We start from the raw sequence: 27,988 nt of genomic DNA, 5'->3' as shown, positions 1-27,988 counted from the left end.
TTTCCGACAACTGAAGCACGGATGAATTGTTTGAATCATGGTAAACGGCCGCATACCATCGGCCTTTTCGATGACCTACATACATATGTATGTCACTTCCCGTCGCCCCTATGAGAAGGCGCGTCTGGATCAGGAGTTGAAGATCATAAGCGAAAGTGGTCTTCGCCACATGTGTAAGATGTGGCGCGTCAAGTACGCCCTAGCCAAGATCTGTAAGGCTGCCCGTGAGCTGCTGACCCTCGATGAGAAGGACAATAAGCGTATTTTCCACGGCAATGGCCTTCTGCGTCGTCTGGTGCGCATTGGTGTCTTGGACGAATCTCGCAAAAAGCTCGATTACGTGCTCGGCCTAAAGATTGAGGATTTCTTGGACCGTCGTCTGCATACCCAGGTCTTCAAGCTTGGATTGGCAAAGTCCATCCATTATGTTTGTTCAGTCACAAAATTATACCTAATTATTACAGAATATGCAGTACACTCTCATACACAAATACTTATAAATATAATTTTCCATGTCATTTCATATTAATGAATATGACGACACGAGAAATACATTAGCAACTAAGAATAAACAAAGGCACTTGTAACTTCGAGCCCACCAAATACCTAAGTAAATGGACTGGAATATAACACCCCGCATAGGGTAAGTGCACCCTATTTAAAAATACACACTCACAAGGAGTGCGTTCCCTCACATACAATAATATTACCACTGCTATATAAGGAGATGCATTTGTTCAATAAAATTCAGTATCAGAAACAGTACCACAACTGGCTGTCACTCATTTCGCATCGCAATCATCACAGGTTGTCGCCGTGTCTGCAGATCCTGACATGTGTATAGATATATTAGGTAGATTAGTGGTCGTACATATATATGTATATAAGAAAAAGATGAAGACTGTTGGTCCGATCATTAAACCAAAACAATTATTTAATGAAATTAGTAATTCATTTCAACAATATACTTGTACTACCGCCGAAACAGAGCAATTATCTGTAATTCCAAGCAAACAAAATACAATGTATTCATTTATAAAATTTTTAGCTAAAAACCGTTATAAAAACATTTTAAATGAAATCAGTAATCGAATATATTATCGATTATATAATCATATAATCGCTTTGAGTTGGCGAACAGGGTGACCGTTTACGGGATTTTTAATACTTTTACTTAACTTGAATTCGTCAGTATATTTACGATATATTTTTTAAATGAGACGGTATGTTTCGGTATATATATCTGAAGGTCGGACGGTATATTTTGACGACAAATCCGTGGTTACACTGCTGGCGAATCTCATCCGTAAAATCCGAGTTTCCATTGTTTTTTTGCCGTTTTCACAGTGTTTCAAGAGCGTAGATTGTCGTGAAATGATGCAACAAGTAAAAGAAGCTTAGCCATTGCACGGAAAACTGCCTGCAGCCGAGTGAAACAGCTGCGGGCCAGGGAAATCGGTTCAAACAGGAGACTGGGAGTGCCACAAGAGGACCCTGACAACCCAATCAATCGATAAATGGGCGCCGAGCACTCCCAGCAGCGAGCCGAGGCAGATGGCCACGAGATCTTCGAGGGCAGACATATGCCCGGTGGCGGTGGCCTGCACGATGGCAGCTCCATGGCCCTGGCAGCCGCAGCCGGAACGGCGGCGGCCAACAAACGGCGCGGCGGTGGCCTGAACAGACAACAGACGGTGCCGGGCACTGGACCGGCCAGCATTGTGATAGCCAGCAAGCAGATTATAGCGGATGCCTCGTCGCCGGCCAGCTCTGAGCTGAGTCGGCCGCCGTCGCCGCCGCTGAGCGTGTGCTCCGACTTGCCGTATGTCTCATACACGGACCGCCCTATCGGGGACTCGCCCAAGATCCGCTCAAAGCCGGCTCACCTGCTGCAGCAGAGCAGCGCCAGTCGGGCGGCAAACAGAAAGTCGCATCCGGGAGGCTTCACCACCTCCAGCAAGCCTAAGCGGCCCCAATCGACGGTCTCCAGTCACAGCATTGTGATTGTGAAGCCCGGGGCAAGGGACACCAACGACGACATCGATCCGGATCTAGCCCGGCTGCGCAGCATTCCACAATTCCTTCCCGTTCTGCGGGAGTCCATCAGCTCGGCCACATACACGCGGGATGCTGAGATCCTAGAGCGCCTGCACTCGCAGCATCTGATCAACATTTGTACGCGCATGCAGACGCATCTCAATCTCTGCGCCTGCTATGTGTCCAGCGAGCAGAACCATCTGGTGGAGCGCACAAAGGTCGTCAGCAACTCCATTACGACGCTGTTTGCCAGCTTCGTGGATATGCAGAAGACGTATGCCTCGTATGCCGAACAGTTTGCCAAAATCCGGAGCGTCTCCCATCAGCTGAGTCGCTGCAATTCGCTGCTGCACGAGAATATTGCCAGTCTGGAGGCAATCAATAACTTCCTGGACGATGAGGACCGCCTGGAGCCGTTCGTATGGCGCACCGATGACAACAAGCTGCGCGGCGAGGCGGAGGGGGCCACCGGTGGCAACAGCAGTCGTCTGTGGAGGCTCTAGACGGTGCAAAGCCTGCAAGAACCTGCAACCAATCGACCCCCAAAGATTTTCTTAGTCCGTAATATTCTTGTATTTACTGTGTATATTAATCGTTAACTAAATGCCACACTTAATCGTGATTTTAAATTAGTAAATGAAAATCAAAAAAATGATTTATTCAAATGCCAAATTGTCCTCTTTTTTCCGCCCACCATCCAACACCCCCACCCCAAAAATGTATTTATAAATCTGGGTCATCCCTCCCATCCAGGCCAGGCCTCTCGCTCTTCTCAGGTGCGACCCTCTTCTCTGGAAAGTAGGGCAAATGCAAACGGCAAAGGCAATAGCTCGATTCCAGTGTCTATTTCAATTATCCGACGTCATTCACTGAGTGGCAAGGATCTATAAATATCTATCTAGGACAGTTCTGCAGTTCTTAGCTAGGATTCATAGGGCTAAGAAACATAACCTATAAAAACAAACCATAGTCAAGGCTGTAGGTAATTTTTTGGATTAAATATACATTTTGATCCACTAATTTTCATGCATTCGATTAACAAAAGAATCTTAAGAGAAATGCTGGCAATATGAAACACTTATGAACTATTTTTCTCTGTAATCCATCTCTAAAAAAACCCCCTTTTCATGCATCCTATGCCCAATGAATCCTAAGAAAGAAGTGCAACATCTAAGAGTTCCCCTATGCGAGTATGGAATATTTTCAAGACATTTCCTCATTAATTAATTGGAGTATTCTTAATCCAACTGTAATTTCTCAACAGAAATAAGCGACAAAGAGTCTTAAAACCTTTCAGTAAACATAAACCATCCCTGAAATAATTGGTAATGCTTTTCCATGCCTAAAACTAACCAGAGAATCCTGTGAAAGAGTTGTAATTCATCTCTAAATCGTTTGAATATAGTCATTCCAACTCTGATTGCTCCACAGATATAGACCTTAACCACAAACGGAGCAACAAAATTTTCCACCAAAACCTAGGTAAAATATAGTCTAAGAATTATTATAGCTTTTCCCCCAAATATAGTCCGAAAACAGTTTTACGAATTATAACACATATCGATGGCGTTTGTTTTTAATATTTTGTTCACAATCAAAATTCCATACAACATTTACAATCAAATTACAGCCAATATATGTGTGTAAATATATACGAATGTTGGATATATAATAGTTTCGCACACACACACATATAATACAATACATACACATATACACATAAAGTACATACATATATATCTAGTCTTAGGATAGTTTCTAGCTCGATGTACATATCGAATATATATATGAGGACATTGGACAACAAATGTAGAACATTTGGGGATACGATACGTGATAGGCAAAACCATTTGTTAGGGTTTTTGTTTTTTTCATTTTCATTTTCATTTTGGTAAACGCTACGAAGAGCAACAACTTATAAACTATTTGTAATATACACAGACACATATAATAATCATAAACATAGTCCAACTGTTTGCTAATTACTTTTTGTAGAGGAAGGAGGCCTTCGGCTTTAGGCTTCAGCGATCTTTTTACTTAATTTAAAGTCCAGAGTGAATGAATGAATGGCTTTGTGCGGAGAAACCTAAACTTTTCCGAAATGCAATGAACACTCTCTCTCTGCCTCACCATATCGCCCGTATACGTCTCTGCCTCATCGTCCGCATCGACTTGTAGAGGACCCAGCAGCTGAGCAACAGGTTGGCCAGCGAGAATAAAGGTACAAATCGGCTGCGTCCTAGGATGGTGAAAATTGAGGGTTCGGCTAACTGTTAGCAACAGGTCTCATAGTTGCTCCAATAGACCAGGAGCATTAGCAGGAGGTTCGCACAACTTATATTCTAGAAGAGCTTCTGCATGTGAATCCGATCCTGAACGTTGCGTGCCTGCTGCTGTTCTTCAATCGATTTCAGCTCCTTGGCCACCGTCGACTTGAGGCTGCTATCCAGGGCCAGTGCATCAATGAAATCTCGACGTGCCTGCATCGGATTCCAGGCGCCAGCATGTGCCTTGGCCCGCCTGAACAGCGCCTTCACATTGCGTGGATCCAGATTCAGAACCTCGTTGCAGTGCTCGATGACGGCATAAAAGTCACCAGCAATGAGACGACACTGGGCATAGTTGAGCAGCAATGGTGTCTTGATGGCCGCCAGCTCCTTCCATTCACCATCGTGTGGCTTCTCCTTGAGCATGAGCTGCTCGACAATGCCGACGGCCTCGCGATAGCAGGTCTCTGCATCGGTATACCGATTTGATTTGTAGAAACCATTGCCCCGCTCTCTCAGTGTGTTGGTGGCCCGCATTTTCTCGTCGTCGGACATTTGCCAGCGCTCCTTTTCGTACTGTTCGGGCAGCTCAATCGAGATCAGTTCTATGATGAACTCCAGGTCCACAGGATGCTGCAACAAGGCATCCAAATCGGGATAGCCAATGCCCTCGTTTTGCAGTGTCATGCCACAGCAGCGACGGCGTTCCTCGGGCTTCTTTCCAATGTCCCTCAATGTCTTTGATATGAAAGGATACTGGGGACATAGCTGCGACCGGAGCGAAGTGATGGAAATTAGGTCAGTGAGATCGCATTATTGACCTACTCTCTCTATCGCTCTCGTTGCGTGTATACATACCGACTTGTGGACCGTAAATTTGGCCACCTCGTTGAGGGACATCTGCTGTACAATCACTTCCCAGACCTCCAGTTTGAATTTCTTGCCTAGGACCAGTTCCATCGGCTTGTCCATCTTCCTGCTGTCATCCACAATCCGTGCATCATGGGCTGTGCGCGTCTGGAAGTGGAATTTCACCTGTAAACAGGAGCAAAGGAAGGGATGGGGTGGGATGGGAGGGGGATAGTGTTAGTGCATTCACTTTCCAGGGCCTTGGCCTAATTTCACTTGTTACTAGGCGGGTCAGGCAGCAACAGCTGCCCCCACAGTTTGATTTTTTTTTGTTTTTCCTTGCAAATTGTATTTAATTCATACCCGTGTTCCAGGCGTAAGCTCAATGTAAGCGTTTCCCGGATTAATAATCTCCTTGCGGATGGGCTTGTTCTCGACATTCTTCTTGTGCTCCATTGCGATGTGGTTTTCAGTGAATGTGTGGTTTCCGATTAAGTAGCACAAGTGTCCGCACTGCTCTCTCCGTCTTCACTGAGTGTGTGTCCGTAAACAACGTCTTATTGTTTCCCAGTTCGAAAATAAATGCAAATTTTCTAGAACTGACGACCAAAACAAGAAGAGCGTTGCCAGCTGACCAGCAGCGAAGTTATCGATCAACGATAAATATGCTGACAAATTTTTTGTATTCAAGTTCAATCATATTCCTCGTTTTTGATATTCGATTGAATATCACTAGCTAGCTAAGACCTTCAGCTCTGAACTCATCATTGTATCCTATTACTAATTTAGTTTTCTACCAGACTGGTTAAATCTAAGTTTTAATCTTTATTGCATTGCTTATAAAATAAGGTTTAAGACAAAAACGGTCAACAACAATTTCCTCAAATTTATTTTCTTACATGACAACTACACGTTGACTACACATTGGCTACACATTAACTACATTTGTATGTAATTACCAAAAGCGGCCCCTGAAGGGGAAATGTGTGCGTTTCAAAAATTGTTGACCGTTTTTCCATATAAGCCCCATGGAAGCGCCAGTGTGAAATACCTTCGCAATCCACTTTTTGGAGACATTTTTTAAAAAATGGAGATTTTGGCGACCAAAGATCAGCAGCTCGATGCAGATTACAAAAAAAATTTCTAAATGGAATTCCTACACGGGTTCTAAATTGGAGCATTGGACAAGAGGGTGAAGAAGACTCGTTTGAAGAAAAAAGTTCGGTCATCGATACTATCGACTGGATGTGAGCGCCAAAGGGTGAGCGCAAAATTGTTTGAAAGTGAATGGAGAAAATGCTAATTTAATAGATTGATGAAATTGATAATGCCTTCAACACAATTTCGACGTCAAATTATATCAAACAGTATATAAAATACCCAAAATTGTCATCCTGCAGCTGACCCCAGAGGCCGTGGAGGACGACAGGTGGTATATCGATGGTCAGGCGCGATGCATCGATATGCTGTGGAAGCGGTAGTCAAGCTAAACTTACAGTTATGTTTGAAAGTAATTTACAAAAATGAAATTGTAAATACCGTTTATCTGCCCAGGAAAAAAAAAACACATTGATTTATCATACGTATGTATATGTAATTTGTATGCAGGTATCGATCAAGGTTATTTTTTAACAGTTAATTCAAATAACCGTCACCCATTTGAATGAAACGCACATCGACTTTTAGAATACATACTCTTCATATATAATTGTAATGCAGGTATCAATAAATGTTGTATTTATGTATGTAACATTCAGTGGCGTGGGCAGAAAATGAATGGAATAGTGGATATAGAAACAGATACAAGAATATACATACTATATGTAGAATTACAATTTCAAAATTAAAATCTTTCGATAAAGGAAAGTCGCTACCAGTCCGCTTTCTGCATACGCCACAAATAACATTATTTGTACAATTATTATTTGTAAGTATTACTGTTTTCTTTTGGTTTTTTTTTTTGCTGTGTTTATGCTTCTGCTGAATGTTTAAATACACACTAAAAACATTTGTAACTGATTTCGTTTTTTGACTAGCGTTTTAGTTATTTGCTTATTGTAAACAGCATAAAATGTAACCATCTTATTTTTCGTATGCCTCTAAATAACACACAAAAATTATTGCACATTTTGTTTTGTTAGGATTAGAACATAGTTTGTGTGTCCGTGTAATGTAAATGTGTTTGGATTTTGGGATTGATGATATGTACTACATTTTGACTAATTGTTTTCTTTTCGTTTCTTGCGGGTCGATGCCCAGGCCCACCAAAATACTCATAGAGTAAAAATTTTGCCATAATTTAATGTGTTCGTGTGTGTGTGTGCTTGTTTGCGTGTGTATGTATGTTTGTTGTGTGCTCTAGTAAAGGTATCTCGTTGTCGGCGAGACTCACTAACATTTCGTTTCTTAGAACAACAAAGCTCCTACCACATTTAGCGCTTGATGATGTTGTTTCTGCTGTTGCTGTTGTTGTTGGTGTGTGTGATGCATGCTTGTTGTTGTTGTTGTAGTTGTTGGCGACTTAAGTTCTTCCACTATTATAGCACCGTGCTCGTCCACCGAATGATTTAATAGTAAATTCTCAACCTGCTCATCGGATAGTAACTCTTTAGGCTCTGACGATCTGTAAAGTTAGGTTTATTAAGTTATCATTGTATTATATGGCAAACGGATTACGTGAAAAACAAATACACAACAACCAAGGAAGAATAGAGTCTGAGCTGAGGCGAGAGAGAGAGCGAGAACGATAGAGTGTAGAGTGTAGTGGATAGCAAACGGTTTTCTTTTTTTTTGTAGCATAAAAGTGGGGGGTGGAGAAGAGCAATGTGGGTGAGAGCGATATTCCACATAAATGAAGAGCGGGTGTTAAAGCAGCATCAGAGACAGACAGATAGAAAGAGAGGTGTAGATAGCCTAAACGAGTAGCAGACATTCAACAGCGGTCTGATTGTATGGTGCGGCTCGCTTAGCTCAAAAGACAGCAGGCATAGTGGTGACAGCGATTACATTTACAGCAAACAAACTAAGGATCAGACAATGAGAGCGCGAGATATTGTGTGAGTGTGTGAGAGCCAACGAAGCTTTTGCTCCTACCAGTACCGTTTGGCATTGGACTTTGCCGGTGAAAAGCATGCAGTGAGAGCGAGAGAGATGGATATACATATGCGTCCAGTTGAGCTGGGAGCAAAGATCTACGATCACTAATTTTACGTTTTGTCTGTCATGCTATCTCTCTCTTCGCAGCTTTTTTTTTATCAAAGTCTAATGCCATTCAGCTATTACAAACGTGCGGTCGGTCGGTGGGGTGGAGGTGTACAATGGGATGCGGGTGAGAGTTGAAACTGAAAAAATAACGGGTAAGGGGAGGGGTGGGCAAAAACACAACATATACAAATAATTTTTCTCTCTTTTAAGTTTTTGAGCAGTACATACAGAACATTATTACTTTTGCTGTTGTTGCTGCTGTTGCAATTGTTGTTGGGAGGAAGTTTTTTGGTTATTCTATTTTTTAAGCGTGTGTGCGTTCGTGCTGTTGTTGTAGGTTGTACTTTATTGTTGTAGTTGCGGTTAATTTTGTTCTTGGGAGAATGTGTTTTTTATATTTTTTGTTTTGTTTTTTGTTTTTTTCAAATGGTAGCAAAAAGCAGAGAGCGTGAGAGAGAGAGAGAGAGATCAAATCAAAGCAGCCAATTTGTCGTATTATTAATTAATTTTGTTGTTTCTAATTGCTGTACTTTTTTGTTGTTGGTTGGTTGTTTTTTTTTTAACTGTTGTTTTTCGGTGGATAAGATGGGTGCATAAAAATCATCGATGGCTTATTTCATGGATCATCGATGGATTCGATGGATCGTAAATCGGATATATTCTGATTATTTGAGAATTACTGTTTTCAAATGAGCTTCGTCAGGCGGCTCTGCAGGGAGTTTAGCAGGCCTCGTCCGCCACCGACACCGCCACCGCCAACGCCACTCCCGCCACTGCCGCTCGCACTGCCACTGCCGCCCGACGTCCCTACACCATCTACTGACCTGCTGAAGAGGAAAAAGTCACCAGGTCCGCCGCCGCTGCTGACGACGCCGCCACTAGTGCTGCCTCCGCCTCCTCCCGCACTGCCCGAGGATGACATTGCCGTCGCCGTCGTCGTTGTACCCAGCAGCGCCTCTGCCTCGGCCCCGCCGCCCTCGGTGGCGGCCATCTCCGATTCGCTGTTGCGCCTCTCCAGACTGCGGCCCACCTTCTGAAAACCGTAGCTAAACGCATCCTTCACCTTGTCCCCCGCATCGATCAACAGATCCAAGCTCTGCCTCCGGCCGCTGCTCTTGAAGCTGTTCGAGCGGGACAGCCACTGGCTGAGGCTCTGCTTGCGGCTCATCTGCTGACCACCGCCGCTGGCGGAGTGGCTGCCGTCGTCCTGGAATATCGTGGTGCAGGTCACCTTCCGCTTGGGCTCATCCGAGGACGATCCCGAGTGCTGGGACAGAACATCCGGATCGTAGCCGCCGCCACGGTTTAGGCCATATCCCAGGCCGCCGCCGCCGCCTCCTCCACTGCCGCAGCCACCGGCACCCTCCAGGCCGTGCTGATCCAGCAGCGATTGATTCGAGTAGCTGGAACTGGTGCTGTCCGAGTGGGACAACCGGATCTCCGTCCACTGCTCAATGTCGTTGTCGCCCGGTGCCCCCGAGACCGATGCTGAGGCCGATGCCGAGGCCGATCCACCCAGGGAACCGCTGCCGGACTCTGATCGCTGCTTCACCTCGTAGGGGGCATGGAGTCCCTGGGCCTGGACCGAGAACAGATTGGTGTCGCCATCCGTGGCGCTGGTGCTGGCCGATTTGTGCATACCGCCAGCCAGCTTCTGGGGGAACGTCAGCACGGCCTCAAAGTCCGTCAGCAGATGGGGACAATCGTGCGGATCGCTCAAACACTGACGCGGCGGACTGCCCGCACTGCCTAGACGATCGGGCATACGCAGATAGTCCTCCTCCTCCTCCAGATCCACCTCAGTATCATCGTCATCGTCCCTGCCTTTGTCTCTGCCCCTGGCACTCTGCATTCCACCGCCAGACAGAGCATCCACAGCGTCCACCTGCCGTAGCATGGCCTCGTAGTTGAGGAGATTGTTGCGCTGCTGTCGCTGTCGGTGGATGTCCTCGGAGATCTGTTCGAGATTCTTCAAGGCCTCGTTGTAGGTGAGCTTGGCGGCGCTGACCTTTGCCTCCAGCTCGTTGACCCGCAGCTTCTGGGCCTTCAGCAGTCCGTTGTAGTTCGCACGCGTCTCGTAGTAGGGCCTGCGGGATGCGGGAGGAACAAGAACGAGTAGCGTTTGGGGAGGGGGCATGCCCCGCATTAGTGCTTGTGGGCGGGTGAGGCATACTCACGAACACAAGGTACAGTGCAGGGCGTGCATAATGCTAAAGTATCTCAACAAAAGTAAATTGCGCTTGAGCTGCAATCTAAAAGGAAACGGAAAAACGTATAGGAAAAGCATAGGAGAAATCCAAAAACAGAAGAAGAAAGGAAAAAGAAATAAAAAGAAAAGAAAAGAGCAAGAAAAAATAAGAATGTAGCCAAAAGGATAACCAAGAAAATCCACCAAACTCCTTAGATCTTTCAATATGATCCATAGATCTCTTTCTATCAAAATTACATCTATATTTATGTGTTAATCGTTAAAAGAATCCATATCCATTAAAAACAGACAACTGTTCTTAATCGATAATTATCGATGACTACCAAGAGTTCGATAGATCAGTCTCAATACGTATTACACTTCCATTTCTACATATCAATCGGTATATGGCTTTATAATCATTAAAAACAGACGACAGACATAAGTAAGTTGGAAATCGATTATTTTCGATGACTCGATAGCTACATATTATGTGTGTATCATAATTCAAGTATTATAAAACTAAAGAAACTAAAGTTTTCACTATAAAAAGCTATATAAAATATAATCATATAAACCAAGAAACAAAAGCTCCCAAAATTCGTATAGATCCCATATATTTGTATAGATCCTGCACCATCTATAGAGCCAGAAGTGTACCTGGATGCACGTAGCGCCTGCTTGAGCTGTCCCTGCAGCTTGTTCACCCGATTGTTGGCCACCTCCAGCTTCAGCTGGCACATTTTCAGTGCATTCCGTGTGTCGGTGACCTCCAGCTGCGATTGATTCACTTTACTGGCAGCATGGCTGAGCATCTCCTGGCAGGCCGTATCCAATGTTGACTTCTCGCCAAGTCCCTGCTCGGCCAAGTATACCATCTCCTTGGCGGTGGCATGAATGGATTTGGCCTTCTCGTGATTGGCCGCAGACTGTTGCGTCTCCTTCGCCAGCTGTGCGGCATAGATGCGCGACTCGTAGTAGGGTTTGGCGGCATCAATCGAATTTCCCAGCTTGTGGGCGGCCGCTTTGATGCGTACCACGCTCTCCGCCAGCAGACGCTTGAACTCGCACTTGGACTCCTTTTGGGGCACACACAATAAGAAGGGAGTGAATGAGTGAAAAATCAATATGCCAAACAAAAAGAAAAACACTCACATCGAGCTCCACTTCGAATCGATTGATGTTGTCCGTTGCAGAATTCAATTTCTCCAGTTCGATCTGTGGGAAGAGTTTCGGAAGGAGGGGAGATGTCGTCTCATCAGTGCTTCTAGCACAGTCCTAACACCTACACAAACAACCACCCACCCACACACATACCTGGACACGCGGATCCACGGGCGTATTGCTTTCTGTTGACATTGCACTGCTGTCTTTTCTGCTCTTCGATTCGCCTGATTTTCCAGAACGTTTTCACTTTTGGGGGCGCTCTCTCTCACTCTCTCACTGGCACTGGCAGCGCTGTGGCATGACGGAGGCAGTGCAGCTGCTGCTTCTGCGTTTCCACTTTAGTTGTGTGTCAATTGCTGTCGCAAATTCGTTTCATTTCCACATCACAAAAAACAATCAAAAATTAAGAGCAAATATTACAGGGCTGAGCGGAGCGGACGCGGAGCTTTTGCAACAACAAATGCGAGTTATCGATAAAATATACCGTCCGTCGTCAGAAATATACCGAAATATACTGACGAATTCATGTTATATTATACATATTCCCCGTTTTTTATATTCCGTCGAATATTACTACCTAGATGGAGCTTTCTGCCCTGCCCACATAATTTTATCCGATTAATGAATCAATTTTCTACTTGACTGGCTTATTTCAAATACTTGCATTTATGCAATTTTGTCTAGAAAAGGTTTTAGCGAAAAAGGTCAAAGAAATAAAACGTAACAGAAAAACCTCTTTTTACGCAAAATGCAATAAAAGCAAGTGTTTAAAATAAGCCAGTCAATTAGAAAATTGGTTCATTAATTGCATAAAATTATTTGGGCATGGCTAAATGTTCTATCTAGCTAGTAATATTCAACGGAATATCAACATTGAGGAATATGTAAAATAGATCTTCAATTCGTCAGTATATTTACGGTATATTTTTTAAATGAGACGGTATATTTTGTTGTATTTCTGAGAGTCGGACGGTATGTTTTAACGATAAATCCGCGGTCACACTGGTCGCTTCGTATTCATTTAAAACGTGAGCGTTTGTTTTGTTTGCGAAATCTCGCTGTCGCTAATCGTCGGACGCATTTGCGTTAAGAACAAACAAATCTCGAGTATAGCTGAAAGCACCAAGAGTGGATAAAAGAAAATCCCTTTTTTTTGAAAATCTATTCGTCGGCACGCGACTAATTCGAAACTCTCGACAATTAACACTTTTTTTTCGGTGTTTTCCCCTCTTTGCAGTTTGCCAAGAAAAGTGTGTGTAAAAACGGTTTTTTTTGTTTTTCTTAAAAACAAAATAAATTGCGCGCGCGCCTTTGAGAAGGGAAAATAAGAAACAGCAGCAGCTCTAAAGAAAAAGTAATTAAACCCAAAAAAAAAGACATCCAAAAAATGTTGGGGCATGAAAATGCAGTCCGATAGGAAAACGTTGGCTGCGGCTTTTATCTGCTGTGTGCTGCTGGACGCATTGTCTTTGGGTTGTCTGCGTCTTAACTCGTTTTTTGCTTTTGGCTTTTGGTTTTTTTTTTTAGTTTTTGTCTTTTTTGGTTCTTCTTGTTCTCTCTCTCGCTGTCTCTGTCGCTCTTATGTGTGCGTGTTGCCGCATGTCGTCTGCGTTGTGTGCTTGTGTGGCTGTGTGTGTGTTGTCTATGGGATGCGCTTAGACGTTGCGTTGGCTCTTGCTACACGCCTTTTTTTGGGCTTACAGCAGGAAGAGGGGGAGAAGAAGCAGAAACACCGAAAGGAGGAAGAGAGACAGAAGAGGAGAGACGAGAAGGAAGAAGAAGCAGCAATAGCAGGAAGAGAAGGAGAAGAAGCAGCAGCAGGAAGAGACGGAGAAGAAGCAGAATAGAAGGAAGAGTGAGACACAGAAAGAACCATCAAAAGCAGTAGAAAATACACACACACACCAGCAAAAAGACGGAAACTAAAAGCGAAAACAAAAACAGAAGCCGCAAAAAACAGCAGGAAAAACAAAAAAAAAAATCAATAACGTTATTTGGCAGGGCAAGCAGGCAGCCAGCAGCTGAGTGGCAACACCGTTATGCTTCCGCTTCCTTGCATTCCCTCTCTCTCTCTCTTTGCGTCTTTCTTCCTCTTGCAAAAACAAAAAAAAAATGTCAACCGGCAACCTTTTCGGTGCCCGGCCCAAAAGGGCTAACCGTTAGATAACCGAAAACCAAAGAAAATGCAGAGAAAAGCCACCAGCAACAACACCAAAAACTACATCTCTACCGCCACTGCATTCCAGTTTATCTTTTGCTCATCTTTTTTTCTTTCTTTCCTTCCGTACCCTCACCCCCCACCCCCTTCTATTTCAGCAGCCAAAAAGGACGGAAGGAAAAACCCAAAAAAGGAAAAGGAAATTCCCAAACACCGAAACTTTCATTGCAGAATTTTCTGTAGCACATTTGTTGCTCTTTTTTTCTGTTGTTGCACGGGTAAGTTTTTCCACTTCATGAGGGAATATTTTCCCCCCACAGCTTCCGTTCTTTCTGCATTTTTATATGCCAGAGGGGAGGCCACGACACACACCGGTTCTTGTTTTTTATACCCGATACTCAAAATGAGTATTGGGGTATATTAGATTTGTGGTAAAAGTGGATGTGTGTAACGTCCAGAAGGAATCGTTTCCGACCCCATAAAGTATATATATTCTTGATCAGCATCAATAGCCGAGTCGATTGAGCCATGTCTGTCTGTCCGTCTGTCCGTCTGTCCGTCTGTCCGTCCGTCCGTCTGTCCGTCTGTCCGTCTGTCCGTCCCCTTCAGCGCCTAATGCTCAAAGACTATAAGAGCTAGAGCAACGATGTTTTGGATCCAGACTTCTGTGATATGTCACTGCTACAAAAATATTTCAAAACTTTGCCCCGCCCACTTCCGCCCCCACAAAGGGCGAAAATCTGTGGCATCCACAATTTTCAAGATACGATAAAACCAAAAACGCAGAATCGTAGAGAATGACCATATCTTTTAGACTGCAGAATCTGAATTGGATCGTATTATTATTATAGCCAGCATCAAGAAAACAATTTCATTTTTTCTCGCCCTGTCTCTCTCTAACACACACGTAGCATAGGCGGCTTTGCTTAGAGTAAAACATTAGCGCCTAGATCTCAGAGACTATAAAAGCTAGAGCAACCAAATTTGGTATCCACACTCCTAATATATCAGACCGAGACGAGTTTGTTTCAAAATTTCGCCACACCCCCTTCCGCCCCCGCAAAGGATGCAAATCTGGGGATATTCACAAATCTCAGAGACTATTAACGCTAGAGTAACCAAATTTGGAATCCGCACTCCTCTTAGATCTCACTATAAAACGTGTATCTCAAAATTTCGCCCCACCCCCTTCCGCCCACACAAAGGACGAAAATCTGTTGCATCCACAATATTTCAGATTTGAGAAAACTAAAAACGCAGAATCATAGATAATGACCATATCTATCAGATTGCTGAATCTGGATCAGATCAGATAATTTTTGTAGCCAAAAGGAACAAATCAATTTGCATTGGCTACGCAGCGCCCGACGTCACGCTCAGACTGATTTTCTGTCTCTCTCGCACGCACTCTTTGTCGTGTCGTTTAATATTAGACGCCGCCTGCTGGAGGAGAGCCATACTGACTTAGTATCGGGTATAACCGTAGAGTTGCGGTGTCCGCAGCAACTCACAACGTTCCCCCTCGTTTTTTTTTTTTAAATAATATTTACAAAAAAGAAGAACATTTTTGGGCACAGAATATTGTAGATGTTTTCCATGCAAATTGCATTTTAAATGAAGGAAATCGAGTGGAAAACTTATAAAAAAACAAGAACTTGTAAAAAGTTCTAAAGAAATCTGAGTTTCTTAAGGGAAATCCTATGGTATTCTAAGGATGAACAGGCAAAGGGCAATCAAAAGGGAATGTAAAGAAAAAAAAACCTAACCTCTATAGATGTGGGAATGTGTGTTTAAATATTAGTTAGCTTAAATTATGCTAAATTTATTGTTTCTATGTGTATCCCCGCTTTTCCAATGTCTTTAATCAAAGAGCATTTCATAGGAAATTTGCAGTAAACTAATTGAAAAATGTTTCTTTTTTTTTTTGGGTAAATCTTTGGGCTTGAAATATTAATAATATTTAAGGTGTTTTCTGTTCAATCTGTTACAATCTCATGGGAAAGAAATAACACTTTCTGTGGAACTCTGTTGCCGTTGCAGGAATGTTGCGTGCCCCTTCTTCTTCTGCCTGTCTGACTGCCTCTGCCCCTCCTCTCGTTCTCTGCTCCAAGGGCGGCTATCTGTCCCCTGTCCTTGGGAAGCTTTTTGTCGTCCCGACTTTGAATTATGCGGGCCCTTTGTTTCTTTTTTTATTTTGCAATTGATAGAATATTTTTGTGAAAGGGGGAAAGAGTCGTGCGATGTCTCTTCCTCTCTCTCTCTCTGTCTGTCTGACAGAGTCACAAATTTTGGTGTACGACAAATATTGGGGATCCCATTGCATTGGGACCTACAGACTAGACAGTGTATATTCTCTTATTGGATTAGTGTGTCCTTTCGCTTAGGGGAACTTCTTTATTTTTGGCACCTTTTGTGGATCTCACACTCTTTCTCTTTTGTTTTCCTATGGATCCCTGAAATCTACGAAGAGAGGAGTGTCTTTCCACCAGTGGCTGGTGCATTGGCCTTCTGCCTACTCTTTGGCCTTCTTTTTCACACGAAACAATGTCCTAGCCACCTCCCGCCTCCTGCTACTGCTGCTGCTGTTGCCTCTTGCCTCTTGTTGTCAGTGGCATGTGGCATTGCCTCTTCTCGGTTGCATTTCTCTCGTGTGTGGCTTTGGTTTTATGGCTATTATATTATTATTGTTGCTGTTGTTGTTGTGTCGCTCTTAAGTGCATAAATATTTCATTTATTCCATTTTTATTGTTTACACTAAAAGGTCGCCCCCGAAAGTGTTTTCACTCTTTCCGAGTTCAAGGATATTCATGGGGGCCAGCCATCACGTGACGTGAGTGACATACATAACGAGTGTAGCACATGTAACGAGTGTGGCATGAAGTGGCATGTAGGAGCTTGGAGGGTGTACATAACTAGTGGGGAACATGAACAAAAAATGGTATGTAACGAGGTCGTACTTAAGGAGTTGCTAATAGCGAGTTGTGTACAAGTAACGAGTAAAGATTTGAGCCATCTTACGTAATGAGTGGGGTACAAGTGGCATCTAACGAGTGGTATGTGGAAAGTAACGAGTGTGACATGTAACGAGTATATCGTAGCGAGTGTCATTACCCAACTAGTTCGAGTAGCGAGTAACGAATGGGAAATGTAACGAGTATATAAAAAACCCTCTTTCTGCCGCAAATATTTTCATATTTTAGAGGTTTTTTTTTGTTTAACAAATTAATTAATTAAATTAATTTTGAAAGATATTTTTCCACACCTATTGTGGCATTGAAAGATCTACATGCATACGTATAAGAAATGAATTTTTGCTGAAACGCAAGCGAAAGAGTCCGTCGGAGGGGGAGCACAACGCAGCTTTGTGTTAATTTGCAATGTGCGTGCAACATATGTGGAGGCAGCAGCAGCAGCAGCGCCAGGGGGAGAGGAGGAGGAGGCAGCTGCATCAGTGAAGGACTGAGCATCCACATGGGCGAACAGAATGAGAGAATTGTGTGGTTCACAGTTCATTGAACTTTCATTAGAATGCACTTTGCCTCCTCTTACTCCTCCCCCTCTGCTCGCAGTTTGCAACGCAATGATGCAACGCCACGATGATGAAGATGAAGCAGATGATACGTATGGATGGATGGGATGCTCTTGGGTTCAGAGACGACACTCTAGAGCGTGTCAACAACGGCACTAACAGGCAGCACCACCGCAACGGAAGCAGAAGGGCAGAGGGGCAGAAGGGCCCCCAACCACAGGCACAGTGTTTCACTGCCACAGCGTTGCAAATCGTTGAATCTTGTAGTCTATTACAAATGATATTTCGGGCATGAAATGAAATAGTATTCGGGAAGGAAAAATTCAGCTAAATTTAAGGTAAAAAATATCAAGAAAAATTAGATCTTCCAATAATTCCATGAAATCCATTTCTAATTTTCTCACACCATTTTCCATGGCACAAAACATTTCTAAATGAAAATGTAAAACAAGGGTATCTCCCACATTAAACCTGATTTTCTTTCACTACTGTGTGGGTGGGGAGGGGGGGGGGAGGAAATCAAGCGAAAATTGTAACGCCTTAAGTGATTCTTTCATTCAGTTTGAACAGTTTTTGTTATCGCAAGAAGCTTTGAAGCGCGCAAGGTGCGACATGTAGGGGCATGTGCATAATGCATTTGCATGCATGTCACGTACGTTCCTGCGGCTGCGGCAGCAACCTGTCACCTGTATTTTTATGTCACCCCCACCTCCGTCAGCCAAAACGCATATTTTGCTCGCAACAAAAGAATTTGTTCATTTGTTTGAAAATAATACAAATAACACAAACACACACACACCGACACAGGGGCAAAGGGGAAAGACGAACAGTAGGATACACTACAGCTACTCTATGAGAGAGAGAGAGAGAGGCAGCTTTGATCTCTTTGGAAGAGTAAAAAAGTTTGAAGAAAAGAAGAATATTCATTGTGGATATAGAAAGTGAAAGGAGAAGGAGATCGCTTTGGAAGGAATAGAAGGATATTCAATGTGTGTGTGCCAATCATCCATTTGTCAAAGATAGAGAGACAGAGCGATTGTCTCTCTCTCTTTCCATACGCCGCGAGCGCTGCGCAGTCCCACTTCGTTCTTGTTTTTGTTTTTTTTTTTGTGAACCACCCACGAAACGGGAGGACTGACTCCGCTTTACCTAAGCACACGCATTGCACACACTTGCAATTCATTCCCATTGATCTCTCCCTCTTGCTATCGCTCTCTCCAATTCCATCGGTGGCTCTCTCGCAGCAATGCAAGCGCATGCATAGCAGTCCCCCTCGGCAGACTTGATCGTTTGTGTCGGCAAACGGGACGACACCGCTTCGTTTTATTTTACGTGAGCTTCGGTTTGGTCTCTCAGCAGCAGCAACAATGCGGGCGCCGGGAAGAGAAATCGCATTTTGTTGTTGCTATTTGTCTGTCATTTAATTTCACGCGAGCTTTGCACAATCCTGCTCTCTCCCTTCCCCTTCCCCCTCCCCACCCCTATGTTCGTTCTGTTTCTCTTCATTTCTCCTACCACTAATCAATGGTTAACCATTTAATTAAGTGCAATTTGCTGGAGGGTATTTCCTCTCTTCGTTAAAACTCTTTTATCACGATCTTTGAAGACTTTGTAAATTAGTTTTTTAAACGTATTTCAACGATCTTTTAAACGTTGAACGATGAATGGGTGTTTCACACCCAAGTGGCAGTTTAAGCCACATTTTCGATCTATTTCCCCCCTCCGAACATCCTCGATTGCTGTTCCGTTTGTGTAGATCTGTAGATCTCCGCTATTTTGTATACATTTAGCTGGCTGCTGTGCCACATTTGGCGGCAAACAAATTAATTTTAGCGCCTACATGCCACTAATTGGCGCTTGAAAGTGGAATATGGATGGGGGCGTGTGCGATTCCCCCATTCGATTGGGCGATGCGGGATATGTGGGACAAGCGTTTAATAATCCAAAAGAAGCAAAAAAAATTACAGCACTGTGTGTGTGTGTGTGTCGCACCCCCACCTGTTTTCTCGATAATCAGGGCACCAGAGGAGAAGGATGTGGGGGTGTGGGAGGGTTCCACCTCCACCTCCAACCACAAATAGCAGAAAAAAGGCCAAAAAGGCAAAGCCAAAGACGTTAACACAAATGTCACTCTTGACCCACAAATGGCTAACGAGAGATACGACATACGACGGGGCATGAGGCATGAGGCATGCAAAGGTGACACATGAAGAGAGAGAGAGAGAGACGGGGAGAGAGGGGGAGACCTTGCCTTTAGGGTGCGGCACGGGCACGTGTGAGAAAATTTGCACATGCAAAATGTTTTTTTTTTAATTTTAATTAGAAATCAATTTTCTCCCTGAGAGAATTGCCATTTGCGACCCAAATACTTTGAGGTATTTGCCACCGATTGTGGCCATAACCCCCCACCTCCACACACCGTGGCATTGCAACTTCTGTATGTCTGCTGTGGCATTAAAACTGCAGTAAAAGAACCTGTTTTCTTTGAAACTCAAATATGCAAAATGTCGAAAAAAAGCGCCAAGAGCTTGTGAAAATACTAGATTTTGATTCTATGGGGAGTTCTGGGGTTAGGAGCGATGAAGTTTCTATGGAGAATCGGTCGAGTATCCCTCCAAACTTTGAGCAGAAGTATCCCTAGATATGGTATATCCCCTCAAGTATATTTATTTAGCTGGAAAACTCCCTGCAAATGTCTCTCTCGTATTGGTTGAGCCCCTTCTTTGAGGCTCATTCGTGCTGTTTTCTCTGGGTCTGGTCTCCAAGACAGTGAGATTTTCTGGCCAAAACTAGTCGCAATCCATGGGGACCCTAAAGCAGAAAAAAGGTCTTCTTCTGTCTCTGCCTCTGGGACTGATGGTCTGTGATTCTCGATTTCCAGGTGCCAGGTAGAGCCGCGGTCCTTGCCGCTTCTTCCCGTTCCCGTTATATCGTATTATGGAATATCCTTTCTTTTTATTTTGAGACATCTTTTTCTTCTAATGTTTAACCCTTAGCCTCACATGGCTCCACATGCCTATACAAAACTAATTGTTAAATGCATAATTGTTCGTTAATTTTTAAATTTGTTTTCCAAGTACGAAAAAAAGTTGAATGAACTTTTCAGGCAAATGAGACTTGACGGGGCCCCTCCTTTTATGGGACTTTGAGGAGTATTTAACTGGTAGTCAATCAAATCTATTGCCAGGAATTCCAATTTGACCCCAAACCCCCCTCCCTTCCCACCCCAAATGATTGTAGCCAAGCTCCTTTTAGACGAAGTTGCAGCCTCTGTGGTGGTGGCACTGCCACTGCCACTGCAGTGACTCGTAATCGTACTTCTATCTGTGTGTCCGTCTGTCCCTGTCTCTGTTTCGCGTCGCGTCTCGTCCGTCGGACTACTGTGGAATGTGTGCTGCTGCTGCTGGCAATTAAAATGAACTCACGCTGGCAACCCTGACAAAAACGTGCCGGCCGCCCCGCCAGACGGGGGGCGAGTGGACAGATGGACAGAGGGGCGGGCGAACAGACCAAACAGCAACAACTGTGTAAATGGCTCAAACAGCAGCTTGACGCCGCGGCGTTGAAACTAAAAGTGAGATACTCCGTGGCTACAACAACAACAAGCACATCGTAGGCATTGATCGTATTCGAAGCGAAAAAAAAGAAACAAAATAAAACAAAGCTACTTACACCAAAAGCGCGCGCATTGATTTAATTTTCTGCTAGTGTTAGGGTGGCGGAGGGAGATGGTGAGGAGAAGAGTGGCTTGGCTGAGGAGAGGAGATGAGAAGCGTGGCTGGGAGAGGAGCGGTCAGCAGACGAGAGGCTTGAAGAGGCGCGGAGTGTATTGCAGTGGAGAGTTGCAGGCAAAGAGAGAGAGAGAGGAAACAGCTTAAAGCTGGTTGTAAACGATGCAGCGGCTGTGCACGTATACAATCTCATTTCACACAGGCACACATGCTCCTTGCTTTAGTAGAGTGTGGAGTGGAGAGTAGCAGGCGATAAATGGGAGAGCAGTGGCAGCGCCAGAGCCATCGGCAAAGTGCGAAGAGCACTGGAGACCCGAGACTCCTCTGGCGGGTCGGTTGGTGGAGAGTCGATAGATGAAGACTAGAGCCCGTTCATCACATGTGTAGGATAAAAGGAGAGAGGAGATAACAGAGAGCAGAGCAAAAGCTGGAGCAGAGTAAAAGCAAAGCCGAAGAGAAGTGGTGTCGTAAAATCTCAAAGCAGAGGCGTAGCAGAGAAAAAGCAGCAGCGGCAGCAGCAGCAGCAGCGTAGATTCCGCAGCTAATTTCAAAGCCGACGCGGCGCACGCGTAACAAATTTGTTCGAAATTCAAGCCAAATCGTTGCGACGCCTCCGTTTCGTGTTTGTTTTGTCTGTCCGATGGTGTGCTTTGGTGCTCAGACATGTTGAAAATTTATAGAGCGAAAAAAGGCAAAAACGTCGAACCTTTGATGCTCTTTGGAAGTAAAAACAAGAATACAGCAGTTAAGGAAAAAAAGAGTGAAAGAAAATTCCATGGCATTAAAGAAAGAAAATTGTAGAATAATGGATTTGGATTACACATGCAAATTATCAATTAATTATACATAATTTTATATGAATATCTCTATTGGTTTGTTTCTACCTCACAAATGCTCCAAGATCTGACGAAAATTATTTAACTAATCCTCTCTAACCCCAAATGAATGGGGGGATGCCACCCATAGCTATATACATATATATTTTTATTGATTATATTGTGTATTAATTCGTATTCCATCATCGGTTAGAAGAGTATCCACAGAAACATTGTTAACCTGTGCTCTGCAGCTCGTTCTTGTTGTTAAACAATTTAATTATAATTTTAATTTGCAATTTAATTTCATAACAAAGTCATAAGCCGTTTGGTAGCGCGCTCTCGCTCTGGTTTTTTTTTTGTATTTATTTATTGTTTCGAATGTTTATCTAATTGCTAATTTGATCGACATGCCAATGATCAGGCATTGCTTTTGCTTCGAGCAGCATCGATCAATCAATGCCATCAATCATGCATGCAACAAACGATAGAGATGTGTGGAGAGTAGAGAGAGAGAGAGAGAGAGAGAGAGAGAGAGAGAGAGAGACAGAGGGAGATGGAGGAGTGACTGACAGGCTTTTGACAGTGGAATAGACACACACACACACACACTAAAGGAGGAGGAGACCAGCAATTAGTTGCCTCAAAGTGTGGCAAAGTCTCTTCAAGCTCCTCCTCTTCATTCCCATTTGATGGACTGATGACTGACCAAACACAATTATCACACACTTTTCTTTTTACCCCATGAATGAATGGAGTGGCGGCGGCGCCTCCACTCGAGTGCTGCCAGTGCCTCCCTACTGTTCACGCTCTTGGGCAGTTCTTTTGCCTCTTCATTGCCCTTCATTGGCCGTTACTGCCCCCTGGGGCAACACTCGAACCTGTCAGGCATTCGTTCCCCTTGAGTTCTGCCTCTGCCTCTGCCTCTGTGTTTGGCCAACACTTTTGGGGGCATAAATGAGATTAGTTTGGCCAAATGTCAGCACTCGACGGAACAGCCGCTGAAACGCATGGCAAAGGAAAGTGAGGGAGAGTGAGAGAGCATCCTCTTACAGAAATGGAAGGTTTTTCCATGCATCAAAATGTAAATTGGAACAGAAGATACATATCTCAAGATAAACTTTAAAAAATACTGAAAATAATATGTACTTTGGTATTATTTTTGGTTCACTCCTTGGTATATTTTTTGTTCCTTCTTTAGTATTTTTTTTTGTTCACTCTTTGGTATATTTTTTGTTCCCTCTTTTGTATATTTTTTATCCACTCTTTGGTATTTTTTCTGTTCCCTCTTTTGTATATTTTTTATTCCCTCTTTTGTATATTTTGTATTCACTCTTTGGTATTTATTTTGGTTCACTCTTTGGTATATTGTTTGATCATTCTTTGGTATATTTTTTGTTCATTCTTTGGTATACTTTTGGTTCACTCTTTGTCATATTTTTGTGTTTACTCTTTGGTATTTTCTTTTTGTTTACTCTCTGGTATATTTTTTGTTCACTCTTGGTATATTTTTTGTTCCCCCTTTAGTATTTTCTTTTATCTACTCTCTGAAATTTTTTCTGTTCCCTCTTTTGTATATTTTTTATCCACTCTTTGGTATTTTTTTGGTCTCAAATTGGAATGTTTTTGATATATCTTCAGTATAAACTTGGTATTTGGTATACTTTTGCCATATATTTCGTATATATGTATGTTGTATAATTTGGTATATTTCTGGTACATCCACGATAATATTTTTGCCCCCCAATGTTTCCCATGAACAACCGGCATTTTTCAAGCTATGACTAATCCATTCCAAAGTCTCTTTATAGCTATCTTCCCTCCGACCCCTTCCATCCCCTACCCTCCTCCCCCCTAACCTTGCCACAACCCACCATCCAATTTGAATTAAAAATTTGTTGATATCTCTTATTTTCTGCAAAGATAACGAAAATTCTAAACCGAAAAAATTCAAGTGGAGCGGGAAAGAGGGAAGCAGCAGGCCGTAGTCGAGGAAGAGTCGGAGGAGAAGGCGGTGGAAGAGATCATATGATAATCCCCCGAACTTTTTATAGAGACATTTAACGATCCGTCCAAAATGGGAAGCAATTAAGTGGAAGAATCATTGCGCGTTGACGGACAAGACAACATTTGACGACACATACAAATTGATTGATTAACAAATAAGTTTTGATTCCCAAGATTCGATTCGCCCCCACCCCCCTCCACCCCTCCACCCCTTCCACAGGGTGCACGTTCCAACGTTCCACACAAAAAGCAAACAATAGTTTTCCATAGAACGTAGATCTATTTATAGTATATTTTCATTTAGTTTTTATATATTTTTTTTTTAAATGTGTAGAGTCTCTCTGGTGGGGTCGTTTTTTTTTGTTGCCCCTTTTCTTTCTTGTATTTCTTGTATTGTTTTCGTATTGCTCTCATTATTTGCGTGACAGACAGGCGTGAAAGACGGCCCCGGTTCGGCACGCCGCGCGGTGTCCCTCAGATGTTGCACACATGTGCTGTTGGGGTGTCCAATAAGATGAAAGATGAAAGACACGCCATTCTGGGGTCTGTAATCGCATAGAAATTGGATGTTTCTTGGGTGATGGGCTTAATTATGATATAGATTCTATGCAGAAAATCATTGAATAGAAGTAATACCCCCAGGGAATCATTGTTTCATATTTATGTAGTTCCATTCTCGTACGCTATGTTTCCGCCATAATTCATTTAATAAATTTCATCAAAAAGGTAAACAAAAAACAAAGATAACTTAATTGCGAACTTAATTTCTTGGGGGGCCCCCCTGCCACACGAAATGATAATTGATTTCCACTTGAAAATAAGCTAAAAGATAATTTATTTAGTATTGTTTACTCGTGATTCAATAAATCGAATCAGATTTTTGTTTTGCTTGTGGAATTTATGGATGGTTTTCTCAGAGTAAGCTCTGAAATCCTGGAATTAAAGGATCCGTAACGGATGTATCCCTTCGCTTAGGGGAAATTTCACTTTGGTTTAAAACAAAATGGTTAAAATTTTACCTAAAAAGCAGTTAAAATCAGTTAATTTGCTTTACTTATTTTTTGGAATTTTCCAGTATTTTCTGGTATTTTCTGGTATTTTCTGGTATTTTTCTGGTATTTAATGGTGACTTTTGTTGTGTAGTATGTGCAATTTTTTCTTTTTGTATTTTATGGCATTTCTGTTTGATTTGTATGTGCTATTTTTATGGTATTTAAATTCAATTTGAATGAATTTTCTGGATAAAATGTATCCTTTCGCTCAGGCGTAATTGCACCTTGGGGATGAGACTTCTATGAAAAATAATGAGTGCTGTGGAGAAGTCTGCATGTGTCTCGGACTCCCTTGATCGATTGGGGGATGGAGTCAGTGAACTCTTTGACCCCTTGGAGCCGCTAAAGGAATTACAATTTGACCCTTGGAACCTACCGGAACCCCCCCACTTTTGCAGTCTGGGACCCAACAGGAGCTCTTTTCTGACCCCTGGAACCCATTAGGTGCTCCCTTTCCACCCTTCGAACTCCTACAGGAACCCCCTTTTGACCCTTTGGAAAGGCCAAACAGGAACAGGAACTGCGACGGAAATTAGATTGTCTCTCCCCACCCTCCGATGTGGCATGCAAATGCCGTGCCGCAGGAGGGCACCTCCAGTGGCGAATGACAGCGGATTCTCAGGAATTCATCGAAATAAAGATAGGAATATTCCTCCGCATTTTTCGCTCCCTTCAAAAAATCACTGAATTTTTTATTGACTTTAATTCGAGTGGTGGATGGATGGACACGCGAGGGCGGAGCGATTGGGGGCAACACTTGTGGGGTATATTTTTTAATCAGCTTTCGAGTGGCGCCGCTGCTGATAAAACAAAAAAAATACTGCAAATCTCAAGTGGAGAGGCCTCAAACAGCACAGGCACAGAGCTCAGAGCACAGCACAGTACAGAGACTGCACATGCACTCGTTTTATAGCAGTATAGAGATAGAGATATAGGCAATAGGCAATATAGGCTTTCTATATATACATATATACATGAATATAGGCTTCTATTTAGGTTATTTATTTTCTGTACTCAAGAGAGAGGAAGAAGAAAGTATGCAATGGGCATTTGCGATTGCGGTTTGGGGCGTTCGAGGTATTACAGATTTCGATTCGATTGTGGGAGGTCTCCCCCGATCAAAAACCCACGATTAAAGGCGAAATTTTTTGGGAGAAATGGTAGGGGGGCCTTGGCCAAGGTCCCGTCTGCATGAAATTTATAATCTCGAAGAGACGTTCCCCTTCGGCCGGCGACTCCGCCCCTGTGTTCTGATGGGAGGAGGTCTTCCGACTGCCGTTGCTGGGCAGTGGGGCACAGGCTAATACTGTGGGGCTCAGGGGGTAGATTCGCCAGACCAGGGCTGTCACCGAAGGCTGACCTATACTACCGATTCGTAGAAAGAAACAACAGCCATGTGGGAATATGAAGTTAAATATAATAATAATAATATAATAAGGCCCAAAGTAGCCAAAAACAAACTGAAAATCGATCAAATTTGATCAAAATATGTTGAAATATGTATGTAGTACCATGCTATATCAAATACCGTTTTACAAAAATGCTACAAAAACACCAACTTCCTTAATAACGCACATATACCCCAAAAATACTAAATAATACTTCAAATATACTATGGAATATATCATAGAAAAAAATACCACAAAAATCAGAAAATACTATAAAATTCCAAACTTATACTAGAACTAGGCTATACAAAAAGTATAAAAAACTTAAAAAAATACCATAAAAATACTTTTTTTTTAAATACACCAATATACCAAAGAAATGTTTAAAAAAATACCATAAATTTAAAGGAAAATAGCTGAAAATACCATAAAAATAGTAAAACACTAAAAAATTAAAAATAATGAAAATACCAAAAATACTATAAAATACTAAAATACTAGAAAAATTCTAAAATACTAGAAAAAATACCACGAAATACTATAAAATACAAAAAATACTATATACATAATAAGAAATGAACTATAAAACCGAAAAAAAAACCATAAACGAAAATAAAAACGATTAAATACTAATATAAGAAGGAGTACTACATTGATCAGAAATATAAAAGAATAAAAAAAATAAATATTCCAAAAGAATGTTTCGGTTGTGGATCGTCTTCCCTTTAAGAACTCTTGACTTTAGGAGCCCATCCCATTCCAAGATCCCGATTTCAGGATGTATCCGCGTCTAAATGTCTCGATCGAAGGGTGTCGTTTCATCGAACACCCCCCGTCGCATCTATAAATCTTTATTATAGGGTATCTATGCCGTCCAAACATCTCTCGATTATGGGGTATCGATGCCGTCCAAACATCTCTCGATTCTAGGTTGTCTCCGGATTCGAAAAATCACGATTGCAGTGCCCTATATTTATTGTTGTACAATTTTCTGTTCTATTTTCAGTCTTTCGGCTTTCGTCTTTGGTTTTTTGTTTGTTTTTTCTTTGGTGTTGTTGCGGTTTCTTTTTTTTTTTTGGTTTTTGCGGGGGGTCAGGAAACTCTCTGCTCGCTCTACTACGATGAATCGTCGCTAAGAGATAAGACGAGAGACGGAGAAGGTACACAGAGATAAGAAACGGCGGACGGCCCCCGCCCCCCCGCCCCTTTTGCAGCAAGCGAGCATCAGCTGGGGGATGGGGTGGTGGGGAGAGGGGTGAGGTGTGAGGTGTGTGTGACGGTCGTTGTCTTGTCGTTGTTGGATCTGATTATGAAGGGGGGAAACGCGGAGGAAACAGGGGGCTCAACTTATTATAATTATCATTGATGTCTCTTTTCCGCGACGGCCTGTCGACTGTCATTCTGTCGTCTCCCGATTTTCGTCTATCGTCTGTCGGCTGTCATCTGTCGTCTGCTGGTTTTTTGTTTGAGGAGGAAACCTTTTATCGATTTCATCGGGAGTGATGTCATGCGAGGGGTGGGAGGAGAATACACTAGAAGACACCACACTAGGGGGCACCACTCTCTCTTTGGATGGGGGAAGGCAGTGCCGTCAAG

The 27,988-nt window shown here is 43.0% G+C and overlaps 4 protein-coding genes and 1 pseudogene across 15 annotated transcripts in view; 3 read left to right on the top strand and 2 right to left on the bottom strand.

The window, feature by feature from the left end:
* Positions 1-13: 13 nt before the first annotated feature.
* On the top strand, positions 14-1,401 carry LOC117185011 (40S ribosomal protein S9-like; annotated as a pseudogene).
* BORCS5 (BLOC-1 related complex subunit 5) lies at positions 1,255-2,709 on the top strand. The gene has a single exon (XM_001354772.4). It carries the CDS (start codon positions 1,518-1,520, stop codon positions 2,538-2,540), a length of 1,023 nt encoding a protein of 340 aa, XP_001354808.1. The 5' UTR covers positions 1,255-1,517; the 3' UTR covers positions 2,541-2,709.
* Positions 2,710-3,892: 1,183 nt separating this feature from the next.
* LOC4814582 (AH receptor-interacting protein) lies at positions 3,893-5,832 on the bottom strand. Its single transcript, XM_001354773.4, has 3 exons — positions 5,517-5,832; positions 5,163-5,339; positions 3,893-5,072 (listed from the first exon to the last, which is right to left on the bottom strand). The coding sequence occupies exons 1-3, from the start codon at positions 5,607-5,609 to the stop codon at positions 4,380-4,382; spliced, it is 963 nt and encodes a 320-aa protein (XP_001354809.3). The 5' UTR covers positions 5,610-5,832; the 3' UTR covers positions 3,893-4,379.
* Positions 5,833-6,833: 1,001 nt separating this feature from the next.
* On the bottom strand, positions 6,834-12,205 carry LOC6901422 (keratin, type I cytoskeletal 9). 2 transcript variants are annotated; one of them, XM_002134072.3, is made up of 6 exons: positions 11,863-12,205; positions 11,701-11,763; positions 11,206-11,624; positions 10,535-10,609; positions 9,182-10,444; positions 6,834-7,776 (listed from the first exon to the last, which is right to left on the bottom strand). In XM_002134072.3, the coding sequence occupies exons 1-6, from the start codon at positions 11,902-11,904 to the stop codon at positions 7,560-7,562; spliced, it is 2,079 nt and encodes a 692-aa protein (XP_002134108.2). In that variant the 5' UTR covers positions 11,905-12,205; the 3' UTR covers positions 6,834-7,559. The 2 variants fall into 2 exon arrangements, with proteins under 2 accessions (XP_002134108.2, XP_015041675.2); XM_015186189.2 differs by lacking the exon at positions 10,535-10,609.
* A 477-nt stretch (positions 12,206-12,682) lies between these two features.
* rut (adenylate cyclase rutabaga) overlaps positions 12,683-27,988 on the top strand; it is a 44,929-nt gene continuing 29,623 nt past the window's right edge. For 8 of the 11 annotated variants that reach the window (XM_033385474.1, XM_033385473.1, XM_033385469.1 and 5 more), the window contains exons 1-2: positions 12,683-13,066; positions 14,029-14,148. The gene's annotated coding sequence lies outside the window, so the exon portion shown is untranslated. The remainder of the gene's footprint in view (positions 13,067-14,028; positions 14,149-27,988) is intronic. The other 3 variants (XM_033385468.1, XM_002134073.3, XM_033385467.1) reach the window with 3 other exon arrangements.

The sequence above is a fragment of the Drosophila pseudoobscura genome, chromosome X, assembly GCF_009870125.1.
Source record: "Drosophila pseudoobscura strain MV-25-SWS-2005 chromosome X, UCI_Dpse_MV25, whole genome shotgun sequence".
Taxonomy (NCBI): Eukaryota; Metazoa; Arthropoda; class Insecta; order Diptera; family Drosophilidae; genus Drosophila; species Drosophila pseudoobscura.
Note: the sequence above shows the minus strand (reverse complement) of the source record. Positions and strands in the feature narration are given on the sequence as shown.